Source organism: Tubulanus polymorphus, chromosome 6 (assembly GCF_964204645.1).
Source record: "Tubulanus polymorphus chromosome 6, tnTubPoly1.2, whole genome shotgun sequence".
NCBI classification, from domain to species: domain Eukaryota; kingdom Metazoa; phylum Nemertea; class Palaeonemertea; order Tubulaniformes; family Tubulanidae; genus Tubulanus; species Tubulanus polymorphus.
This window is the reverse complement of record NC_134030.1, coordinates 429,649-442,443: the sequence shown is the minus strand read 5'-3', so window position 1 is coordinate 442,443 and position 12,795 is coordinate 429,649. Positions and strand designations below refer to the sequence as shown.

The window sequence follows — 12,795 nt, the reverse complement described above, 5'->3', positions numbered from 1 at the left end:
GTTTTGGAATTCTGGCCTGCGATCAGTGAAAATCGATCAAATAGAGCCGTCAATTTTTCCGAAAACAAATTTTTTCCAATCGCTTAGTTTTTTTTTCTTTTCTCTTTATCGTTTTGATATAGACTGGTCAACAGAGTTCATTCCAAATTACTGTACCGGGAGACTGTAATCCGTTGTTGGTATTTGTCAACCCGAAAAGTGGTGGTAAACAAGGTGCTAGGTAAGTCAATGAACACATTTATCACATCGATCGATTTTAAACATTCTGAAGCCAAAGTCACGAAAAATGTTTAACTATTAAATCATTGTATGAGTCAATTATTTTAGTGAAATTAGACTCCGGGTTAATATACAAAACCCACAAAAAATTGACAATCTATTTTCTTACTGTTTTCTAATAGTTTATTCAAGATTTTCACTATAACCTAAATAGTCATCTTCAGGAATACTGCAGTGGTATGTACGATTATTCCTGAAGATGATTATCAGGATATAGTCGAAACGTTGAATAAACTACACTAGCTCAAGGAATACAGTATTCCTGAAGATGACTATTAGGATAAAGTCGAAACGTTGAATAAACTACACTTGCTCAAGGAATACAGTATTCCTGAAGATGACTACTAGGATAAAGTCGAAACGTTGAATAAACTACACTAACTCAAGGAATACAGTATTCCTGAAGATGACTATTAGGATAAAGTCGAAACGTTGAATAAACTACACTAGCTCAAGGAATACAGTATTCCTGAAGATGACTATTAGGATAAAGTCGAAACGTTGAATAAACTACACTAGCTCAAGGAATACAGTATTCCTGAAGATGACTATCAGGATAAAGTCGAAACGTTGAATAAACTACACTAGCTCAAGGAATACAGTATTCCTGAAGATGACTATTAGGATAAAGTCGAAACGTTGAATAAACTACACTAGCTCAAGGAATACAGTATTCCTGAAGATGACTATTAGGATAAAGTCGAAACGTTGAATAAACTACACTAGCTCAAGGAATACAGTATTCCTGAAGATGACTATTAGGATAAAGTCGAAACGTTGAATAAACTACACTAGCTCAAGGAATACAGTATTCCTGAAGATGACTATTAGGATAAAGTCGAAACGTTGAATAAACTACACTAGCTCAAGGAATACAGTATTCCTGAAGATGACTATTAGGATAAAGTCGAAACGTTGAATAAACTACACTAGCTCAAGGAATACAGTATTCCTGAAGATGACTATTAGGATAAAGTCGAAACGTTGAATAAACTACACTAGCTCAAGGAATACAGTATTCCTGAAGATGACTATTAGGATAAAGTCGAAACGTTGAATAAACTACACTAGCTCAAGGAATACAGTATTCCTGAAGATGACTATTAGGATATAGTCGAAACGTTGAATAAACTACACTAGCTCAAGGAATACAGTATTCCTGAGGATGACTATTAGGATAAAGTCGAAACGTTGAATAAACTACACTAGCTCAAGGAATACAGTATTCCTGAAGATGACTATTAGGATATAGTCGAAACGTTGAATAAACTACACTAGCTCGAGGAATACAGTATTCCTGAGGATGACTATTAGGATAAAGTCGAAACGTTGAATAAACTACACTAGCTCAAGGAATACAGTATTCCTGAAGATGACTATTAGGATATAGTGGAAACGTTGAATAAACTACACTAGCTCAAGGAATACAGTTTTCCTGAAGATGACTATCAGGATAAAGTCGAAACGTTGAATAAACTACACTAGCTCAAGGAATACAGTATTCCTGAAGATGACTATTAGGATAAAGTCGAAACGTTGAATAAACTACACTAGCTCAAGGAATACAGTATTCCTGAAGATGACTACTAGGATAAAGTCGAAACGTTGAATAAACTACACTTGCTCAAGGAATACAGTATTCCTGAAGATGACTACTAGGATAAAGTCGAAACGTTGAATAAACTACACTAACTCAAGGAATACAGTATTCCTGAAGATGACTATTAGGATAAAGTCGAAACGTTGAATAAACTACACTAGCTCAAGGAATACAGTATTCCTGAAGATGACTATTAGGATAAAGTCGAAACGTTGAATAAACTACACTAGCTCAAGGAATACAGTATTCCTGAAGATGACTATTAGGATAAAGTCGAAACGTTGAATAAACTACACTAGCTCAAGGAATACAGTATTCCTGAAGATGACTATTAGGATAAAGTCGAAACGTTGAATAAACTACACTAGCTCAAGGAATACAGTATTCCTGAAGATGACTATTAGGATAAAGTCGAAACGTTGAATAAACTACACTAGCTCAAGGAATACAGTATTCCTGAAGATGACTATTAGGATAAAGTCGAAACGTTGAATAAACTACACTAGCTCAAGGAATACAGTATTCCTGAAGATGACTATTAGGATAAAGTCGAAACGTTGAATAAACTACACTAGCTCAAGGAATACAGTATTCCTGAAGATGACTATTAGGATAAAGTCGAAACGTTGAATAAACTACACTAGCTCAAGGAATACAGTATTCCTGAAGATGACTATTAGGATAAAGTCGAAACGTTGAATAAACTACACTAGCTCAAGGAATACAGAATTCCTGAAGATGACTATTAGGATAAAGTCGAAACGTTGAATAAACTACACTAGCTCAAGGAATACAGTATTCCTGGAGATGACTATTAGGATAAAGTCGAAACGTTGAATAAACTACACTAGCTCAAGGAATACAGTATTCCTGAAGATGACTATTAGGATAAAGTCGAAACGTTGAATAAACTACACTAGCTCAAGGAATACAGTATTCCTGAAGATGACTATTAGGATAAAGTCGAAACGTTGAATAAACTACACTAGCTCAAGGAATACAGTATTCCTGAAGATGACTATTAGGATAAAGTCGAAACGTTGAATAAACTACACTAGCTCAAGGAATACAGTATTCCTGAAGATGACTATTAGGATAAAGTCGAAACGTTGAATAAACTACACTAGCTCAAGGAATACAGTATTCCTGAAGATGACTATTAGGATAAAGTCGAAACGTTGAATAAACTACACTAGCTCAAGGAATACAGTATTCCTGGAGATGACTATTAGGATAAAGTCGAAACGTTGAATAAACTACACTAGCTCAAGGAATACAGTATTCCTGAAGATGACTATTAGGATAAAGTCGAAACGTTGAATAAACTACCAGCCTACCATTGATCTTTTTTTTTTGTTTTCAGAATACTTAGAAAATTTCAGTATCTTTTAAATCCTCGCCAAGTTTATGATTTAATCAAAGAAGGCCCTGAAAAGGGGTAAGTATTTATAAACGTTTTAACTCCACTCTCATACAGGAAACGTTCTCATTGGATCATTGCCTACATCTTACTCGTGTATGTTTGAATAGAAGATTATTTAATCGTTATCAAATCTATAATGATGAAGTTATTATTGAATTGACGATTATTTCACGATGTTTCTGATTCTAAAACCTGACGATCGTCTCAAGTTTGAGTCAGAAATTTCGTGTCTTTTCAATAAAATCATTAAAATCTTTGATCATAAATGAATATTTTCCTTAGTCGTTTAGAAAAAAATTGTTCTATGTAGAGCTAATGCACATGCGTCATATCGGCCGTCATATTGGCCGTCAATCTCGGCTATTTACTTCAGCTGCTAGCTTGTAGTTACCGTCCATTATGACGCGTTGTTGCGTCAGGTGTATTAACTCTATAGTGTGTTCCATAAGCGTGAATTGTTTAAAAGTCCACGGTTCCAATTCAGGCTGTTTTGAGTCACACGAAAATTTCATGGAGTTTTTATTTCTAATTTTGTAGGTTGAATTTTTTCAAAGATGCAACTGATTTTAAGGTGCTTTGTTGTGGAGGCGATGGTACGGTCGGTTGGTTATTGGAGGCTATGGGTACGTGTGTATTGAGTCATTGTCGAAAACATAGAAACATCTCCATTTAGGAAACATCTACGCATTGTACCATTGATTGAACCACATGGGGGGGGGGGGGTGAGGGATGGGGGCTTGTAGTTGAAGTTTAGTCTCATTCAACCTAATTTCATTAAATTTTGATCATTTTTTCTGGGTGCTTGGATCCCTACGGGAAACAGCCTCCATTGGCTTTCCAAGCATCCAGCCTCGTATGTATGTAAATTGTTTATAATCTATATATCATTTATACTGCATATGTACACGGCGAAATAAATATTATATATGGTAGAGAAGTAGATAATATCATTCAATAACCCAGACACTAAGTATGAAAAGGGATACTGTATGACCCAAGCTTCTATCTACCCCCCCCCCCCCGAAACTTCCAATACCTGTGGTTTAATCTACTGTGAATCTGTCTCCTCTATTTTGTATTTTATTTCACTCATTAATTCATTGAATATTCGTAATTTATCTTCTTTACTTCAGATAAAATAAATTTTGTGAAGGCTCCGTCAGTGGCGATACTACCGCTGGGAACTGGTAACGACTTGGCCCGATGTCTTCGGTGGGGAGGAGGTAAGCATAACATTAAACCAGGCGGATTCGAACCCGGGACCTCCGGACGATCGCGACGAGTTCGCAATCATTTATTCGTCGGTGTTTTTTTATAGGATACGAAGGCGAAAAATTGGGCAAAATATTGAATCGAATTTCTCGGAGTCAGGGTTTGAAAATGGATCGTTGGCAAATAGAGTTCAGCGCTCCAGAATCGGGAGAAGAAGTGGAAGGAGATCCAGTACCGTGTAATATTATAAATAACTACTTCTCAATAGGAGTGGTAAGTATTGTGGGGGGAGGGAGAGGGGTGACGGGGGGAGGGGGAGAGGTCACTGTCGTATTTGTTAATTTCACGTGATATTCCTATAGAAGCACTATACCCACACTCCCCCATACACTGTGTCGAGTCTGAGATTGACCAATCAGAGATGGATCCACGAGAGAAACTTATGAGATATTTACAAGTCCATTAAAGTTTTTTTTTTGGTTCTCTTTTGTCAACAAAGATCATCGGTACATTTCAGTGCTGGATTATGCTTAATATTGACTATGTAGACATCAAAGTCTGTCCTTTTGGGATGCGACAAATTCTTTAAAATTGACCTCTGGATCCGCACCCCTACACGTGGCACGCTGATGAATCTTGTGGGTCCAGTTTCGCTGTCGGGTTCAACTCCTAAAACGATTGAGGATTAACCAAATTTCGGTGAAGAAAACAAATCGATTTAAGAGTTGAACCGGTTTTCGTGAACTGACCTCTAGTTTGAGGTGACTGACTTAATAGGAGATATCCTGCTGCTGTCTGCTGGCCGCTGTCTGCTGGCCGCTGGCTGCTGGCCGCTGTCTACTGGCCGCTGTCTGCTGGCTGCTGTCTGCTGGCTGCTGTCTGCTGTCTGCCTCTCTGCTGCTGTCTGCCGTCTGCTGGCTGATGATACGTTGATGAACGGTGGCTGTGAATATTTGCTGCGATGATGTAAAAAGTTAATATGAAAATTGTGGTTTTTAGGACGCATCGATTTGCCATAGATTTCACGTGATGAGGGAAAAACATCCCGAAAAATTCAACAGCAGGTAAATCTAAACCCCTCCCCTTAGAGCCCCCCCCCCCCATAGAGCCACCCCCATAGAGCCGCTTCCTACAGGTATCAAAATAATAAATGCCCTCGAGTTTAATTTCTTCAAATATTGAATTATTTTATTTTCCCTCCTCTTTCCTCTCACACAACCCTTCACACGATTATCAGATGTTTATTTCTGATTTAGAATTTTTCACTCATAGTTGTTGATTTCACTGCTTTAACCGAAAGTTTAATCATTCATTCGTTGATTTATTATTTGCAGGATGAAGAATAAGATTTGGTATTTTGAATTCGGAACTTCTGAAACGTTCAGCGCTACGTGTAAAAATCTACACGAAATGATCGACATCATGGTTAGTAGTTTAAAAAAGAAAATAAGACTTCAGTTTTAAAATCAACAGTTCAAACAGTTCCACGGGGTCGTTACATTACTGAAGTCATCTCTATTTATGAGTCTCAAATTATAAGTACTAAGTGTACTGAGAAGTAAGACTGCGCATTTGTCTATTTACAAAGTATCATATATAAAAATTAAAACTCACTATATCCAAATCTAAAAATTAAAATCGAAATTCATTTATCAAGAATTAAAATCAAAAATTAAAAGACACGACATTTCGAACTATTTCTAAAGATTATCGTCAGGATTTGTGACGTCACGTTTGTATTACAGTGCGATGGTTGTTCGTTGGATCTTGCTAACGGTCCAGCACTGGAGGGTATAGCCGTGTTGAATATACCCAGTATCTACGGCGGCTCGAATCTATGGGGCGAAAATCCCAGCCAGAAAAAACGCAAGAAACACACGCATAAAACTCAGAAAAAAGATCGAGATCGAGAGATATCGTCGAGTAGCATGTCGTCTAATGACCTGAGTTACGCCATACAAGGTGAGTATTCATTCATTCTCATAGAATACTCAGTCAGGTGAGTGAGTACATTATAGTAGGATATGAATAACGGATCAGAATTTGAGATGCTTTAATAGTTGTACAAATGTACCTAATATATCCACATGCCACATGCCTGTAGTCAGCGGGTACTGGGTCCAGTTACACAGTTGTTTAACACCGGTCCAAGTCAAACTGGTTATATAGTTAATATGACAATTAACACCAGTCTTAAGATTAATCAAATCAAAAAAGAAAAATGAATCGTTGGACTTCTGATATCTGAACCCAGGGGTCATCCACTGGTGAAACACTGGAGTCCGTGTTATAATGTGAAATCCCTGCACACTAAGAATAAAAAGAGTCTGAAATGTTTCCTTGAGCTAGTGTAGTTTATTCAACGGTTCCTAATAGTCATCGTCAGGAATACTGAATAGGGATATAAAGGATGCCTGAAGATGACTATCAGGATAAAGTCGAAACGTTGAATAAACTACACTAGCTCAAGGAATACAGTATTCCTGAAGATGACTATTAGGATAAAGTCGAAACGTTGAATAAACTACACTAGCTCAAGGAATACAGTATTCCTGAAGATGACTATTAGGATATAGTCGAAACGTTGAATAAACTACACTAGCTCAAGGAATACAGTATTCCTGAAGATGACTATTAGGATAAAGTCGAAACATTGAATAAACTACACTAGCTCAAGGAATACAGTATTCCTGAAGATGACTATTAGGATAAAGTCGAAACATTGAATAAACTACACTAGCTCAAGGAATACAGTATTCCTGAAGATGACTATTAGGATAAAGTCGAAACATTGAATAAACTACACTAGCTCAAGGAATACAGTATTCCTGAAGATGACTATTAGGATAAAGTCGAAACATTGAATAAACTACACTAGCTCAAGGAATACAGTATTCCTGAAGATGACTATTAGGATATAGTCGAAACGTTGAATAAACTACACTAGCTCAAGGAATACAGTATTCCTGAAGATGACTATTAGGATAAAGTCGAAACATTGAATAAACTACACTAGCTCAAGGAATACAGTATTCCTGAAGATGACTATTAGGATAAAGTCGAAACATTGAATAAACTACACTAGCTCAAGGAATACAGTATTCCTGAAGATGACTACTAGGATAAAGTCGAAACATTGAATAAACTACACTAGCTCAAGGAATACAGTATTCCTGAAGATGACTATTAGGATAAAGTCGAAACATTGAATAAACTACACTAGCTCAAGGAATACAGTATTCCTGAAGATGACTATTAGGATATAGTCGAAACGTTGAATAAACTACACTAGCTTAAGGAATACAGTATTCCTGAAGATGACTATTAGGATAAAGTCGAAACGTTGAATAAACTACACTAGCTCAAGGAATACAGTATTCCTGAAGATGACTATTAGGATAAAGTCGAAACGTTGAATAAACTACACTAGCTCAAGGAATACAGTATTCCTGAAGATGACTATTAGGATAAAGTCGAAATGTTGAATAAACTACACTAGCTCAAGGAATACAGTATTCCTGAAGATGACTATTAGGATATAGTCGAAACGTTGAATAAACTACACTAGCTCGAGGAATACAGTATTCCTGAAGATGACTATTAGGATAAAGTCTAAACGTTGAATAAACAACACTAGCTCAAGGAATACAGTATTCCTGAAGATGACTATTAGGATAAAGTAGAAACGTTGAAACTACACTAGCTCAAGGAATACAATATTCCTGAAGATGACTATTAGGATAAAGTCGAAACGTTGAATAAACTACACTAGCTCAAGGAATACAATATTCCTGAAGATGACTATTAGGATATAGTGGAAACGTTGAATAAACTACACTAGCTCAAGGAATACAGTATTCCTGAAGATGACTATTAGGATAAAGTCGAAACGTTGAATAAACTACACTAGCTCAAGGAAACATTTCAGACTATTTTTCCATTCTTAGTGAACAGGGATTTTATGTAACCCCGAAGAATTGAAGAACAGATGAATCGACTGTACCACCACTGCTATATGACCACTGCGGGCAGGTTTTTTCTATAAAGTGTCTGCTGTTTATGTTTTTAAAGGCGGTACAACGCGTGAACCTAATAATACACCGTTAACTGGTGAAGCGCTTAACTATGCAACTCAAGGTATATTATTAAATACATGTTCTCACATTGGACGTTTCTGTCTGTATGAATTTTGACTACAATATTTTTCATCGTACAAACATCTCCCGGAATACAACCACAGAATCTACCATCTCTACAATCCCCCTCAGCCCCTCCCCCTCAGCCCCTCCCCCGGACTCGAACCTGCGCAGATCATGTAGGAAACAACTACTAGGACTCTAAAATGAAGAAAAGTCCTAAACTAAAAATGATAAATAAGAGTTCAAAATTTCTATTATTTTGGCCAATAGTTTATTCAGGTTCAGTCCATCATTTAAAAGACACCAGATGTCGCCACATTGGGGGCCATGGGTCTTGTATGGAAGTTTTGGTGCTGTTGCCAAAATTCCATGTTGTAATTAAGCAACAGGGGGCGCCACGGGATAAAAAAAACGAAATTCATAAGTGATCAAAAACGTAAATATATTTTCAATCTTAAAGATTTGTTGATAGATTGTTTTCTCCATGATTGTGATCCGATTCTGTGAGATCTCAGATATCTCAGATATAAGTTGATATTTCAAGATAAAGCTGAGATCTCAGATATATCTCAGATATAATCTGTGTGTGTATTCTGAGAGCTATGTGTGTGTATGATGTGATGTAGGTTGTGCTGCAATAGTTTTGAAAAAATGTTATTTGTCACGTCGCCAGATGGCGCTACTAGTGTTCTATGGTACTGATAATGCATGACTATAGAAAAAAATATATCGATTTGAATTAGTGAATTGTTGATATGAAACTGTGAGTTTGAACTGGTGGTCACTCTCTATTTGACCCGCCTCCTGGTGTATACTGTGTACTTCAACACTTTTAATTGTGATGTTACCTACATTTCAAGTTACACGGACAAAATGTTACAATAGTTTAAAATCACTCAATAGAGGTCGCATAGTTATTGCCACGTGACATCAACGCCATATTGATAGTCACGTGACAGATCCACGACATTTTAAATGATTACACTTATTATGTTTTGTGGTTTATTTGACTTTAAACATAGTGCCCTAAACCCCGACCTCACACGGGGTTGAGGTTAATACCAAGTCCGTCGTGCACTGTGACGTCACGTCCTCTATAGTGACGTCATCAATCCCTCATCTCGAATATGGCTTCGTAGTTTGCTGTGTGTGTTATTTTTGCTAATTGATTAATCAATTAAAGTAATATTTTCTGTTATGAATTTATTGATTAATTGTCTGACCTCGTTCTGATGATTGTATTCGGTGTTTTTTTTCAATGTTGAAATTATTGACTTGTTCAATATTGTGTATGTTTTGATTTAAATGTAAATTAGAATAGATTCTATATCGATGTTGCCGTCAGTTCGAAAACGTGTTTTCTGAAAATATTTCACCGACAAATTCGAACGTTTTTAAAAGAATAAAATATAAAGTCAGCGTGCAGTTTAGCCTTAGTTGGCCACTGTTCCTAGTAAACTCTTAAATAAGAGGTGTGTGAGATGAGGGAGGGGGGGGGGGGTAGAAGGGACCGACGAGATGCTGCTCTCGCTTGCCACAGAAGTAATCTCAAAATCAAGAAATACGTTATAATAAACTGTATTCGCATAGGAAATGTACAACACACTCTTACTTATATTATTATTATATACACTACAGGCCCATTACAGGCCCACTACAGGCCCATTACAGGCCCACTACAGGCCCATTACAGGCCCACTACAGGCCCATTACAGGCCCACTACAGGCCCACTACAGGCCCATTACAGGCCCACTACAGGCCCATTACAGGCCCACTACAGGCCCACTACAGGCCCATTACAGGCCCATTACAGGCCCATTACAGGCCCACTACAGGCCCATTACAGGCCCACTACAGGCCCATTACAGGCCCACTACAGGCCCATTACAGGCCCACTACAGGCCCATTAGAGCGTAAAAATGGGCCTGTATGAAGCTAACACGGGTTCACGTACAGCAATTAGTGGACATACAGACTGACTAATGTTGATAATTTATTCAGCCTAAAATCCATATGAAATATGCTCATCGGTTTTTGATTAAAGGGACAGAGAAAACTAAAATTAGTTAAATGGGTTTTGAGATGAGATTAAATCACATCGATTGAAGGACTAGAAAGACTAGGGTAAAGACTAGGCAGCACTTGCAAAATACTGGGGCTGGTTTTATAGACGGGTATTACCTTTAACCCGGGGGCTATCTCAATTAATTTTCAATTGAATTAACCCCCCGGGTTAGAGGTATTACCAGTCTATAAAACCGGGCCCAGTATTTTGAATCAACGAACAGAATCAATTGATATCAAACATTATTAATATCTGCAACAAGTTTGAAGAATATTACATTTTATCACCCGTAAATATCTTAACCGTCTAGTGCTGCCGCTATACAAATCGTTGACGACGAATGTGAGAACTAACTTATTACTCGCATGCCGCAGTAAGAATATTGAGTTGTAGTGGTTAGTTCACTTGTTCGCCGGTAATGTCGTGTATAGGGGCAGCACTTGACGGTCAACATTACTCCAAACGATCTCGCTGAAGATCAACCAGCCGCCAATTCTTCTTACACCATTTGGAATTGTGAGATCTGTGTCCTGAACAAACCAAACTAAACTGGTAATGTTTGAGTTAATGGCGTGTGTTTTATATGTTGATATTTTATAGATATTGGAGATCGATTAATTGAAGTGGTCGGACTGGAGAACACGATGCATATGGGTCAAGTGATCACACTGAAAGCTACTGGTAAACGTTTAGCGCAGTGTTCATCGGTTGTGATTAGGTAAGCAGTCCATTCTTACCCCCTTCAATCCCCCACTCTTACCCCCTCAATCCCCCTACTCTTACCCCCTTCAATATCCTTACTCTTACCCCCTTCAATCCCCACTCTTACCCCCTTCAATCCCCCTACTCTTACCCCCTTCAATATCCTTACTCTTACCCTCCTTCAATCCCCCACTCTTACCCCCTCAATCCCCCTACTCTTACCCCCTTCAATATCCTTACTCTTACCCCCTTCAATCCCCCATTCTTACCCTCTCAATCCCCCATTCTTACCCCTTCAATCCCCCATTCTTACCCCCTCAATCCCCCACTCTTACCCCCTCAATCCCCCTACTCTTACCCCCTTCAATATCCTTACTCTTACCCCCTTCAATCCCCCACTCTTACCCCCTCAATCCCCCTACTCTTACCCCCTTCAATATCCTTACTCTTACCCCCTTCAATCCCCCACTCTTACCCCCTCAATCCCCCTACTCTTACCCCCTTCAATATCCTTACTCTTACCCCCTTCAATCCCCCATTCTTACCCTCTCAATCCCCCATTCTTACCCCTTCAATCCCCCATTCTTACCCCCTCAATCCCCCACTCTTACCCCCTTCAATCCCCCCACTCTTACCCCCTTCAATCCACCCCTCTTACTCCCTTCAATCCCCACCCTTACCCCCTTCAATCCCAACCCTTACCCCCTTTAATCCCCACCCTTACCCCTTTATCCGTTTATCGGAATAAGAATCGGTTGTTTACTGAGCTGAGATATCACAGTTTAAAAACAACATAAACGCCAAGCAAACTCTGGTCACCTAAACCTTCATCTTCTCCAGCCGAGTTTCCTTTATCCAGCTCTTAAACACGTTCGCTACAATATTTCAGAACTAGGAAAGCGTTCCCGATGCAGATAGACGGAGAGCCGTGGTTACAGCCTCCCTGTACAGTACGTATAATACATTAGCCAATATCCGATTATATTATATTCGATATATATATATATATATTTATTAATGATATTTTGATATATATATATTTTTTAGATATCGATATCTCATAAGAATCAGGTGCCGATGTTAATGGGACCTCCCACTATGAACAAGAACAAGTTTTTTAAATTATTCAAACGGTGATTTCGCCAGTTCACGCAGACGATATTATTCTATTTGCATTGTGTGAGTATTTTCATCAATCTTATAATCGATGATATATCTCAAAGTTTATCTTATAACTGAGATATTATAATCTGAGATAGTTTTGAGATCTATCTAAAACTCATATAATATCTTATATGGAATTATGCTGTATTCCTTGAGCTAGTGTAGTTTATTCAACGTTTCGACTTAATCATAATGGTGATCTTCAGGAAT

General features: G+C 38.0%; 1 protein-coding gene across 3 annotated transcripts in view; it reads left to right on the top strand.

Annotated features, from left to right (window-relative positions):
• LOC141907680 (diacylglycerol kinase beta-like) overlaps positions 1-12,795 on the top strand; it is a 60,324-nt gene that overhangs the window by 43,166 nt on the left and 4,363 nt on the right. For 2 of the 3 annotated variants that reach the window (XM_074797403.1, XM_074797406.1), the window contains 12 exons: positions 123-220; positions 3,243-3,317; positions 3,840-3,925; positions 4,436-4,525; positions 4,621-4,787; positions 5,514-5,578; positions 5,849-5,939; positions 6,260-6,476; positions 8,586-8,651; positions 11,320-11,437; positions 12,311-12,371; positions 12,469-12,600. In XM_074797403.1, the coding sequence (XP_074653504.1) occupies positions 123-220; positions 3,243-3,317; positions 3,840-3,925; positions 4,436-4,525; positions 4,621-4,787; positions 5,514-5,578; positions 5,849-5,939; positions 6,260-6,476; positions 8,586-8,651; positions 11,320-11,437; positions 12,311-12,371; positions 12,469-12,558 (1,224 nt within the window). In that variant the 3' untranslated portion in view covers positions 12,559-12,600. The remainder of the gene's footprint in view (positions 1-122; positions 221-3,242; positions 3,318-3,839; positions 3,926-4,435; positions 4,526-4,620; positions 4,788-5,513; positions 5,579-5,848; positions 5,940-6,259; positions 6,477-8,585; positions 8,652-11,319; positions 11,438-12,310; positions 12,372-12,468; positions 12,601-12,795) is intronic. The other variant, XM_074797405.1, reaches the window with a different exon arrangement.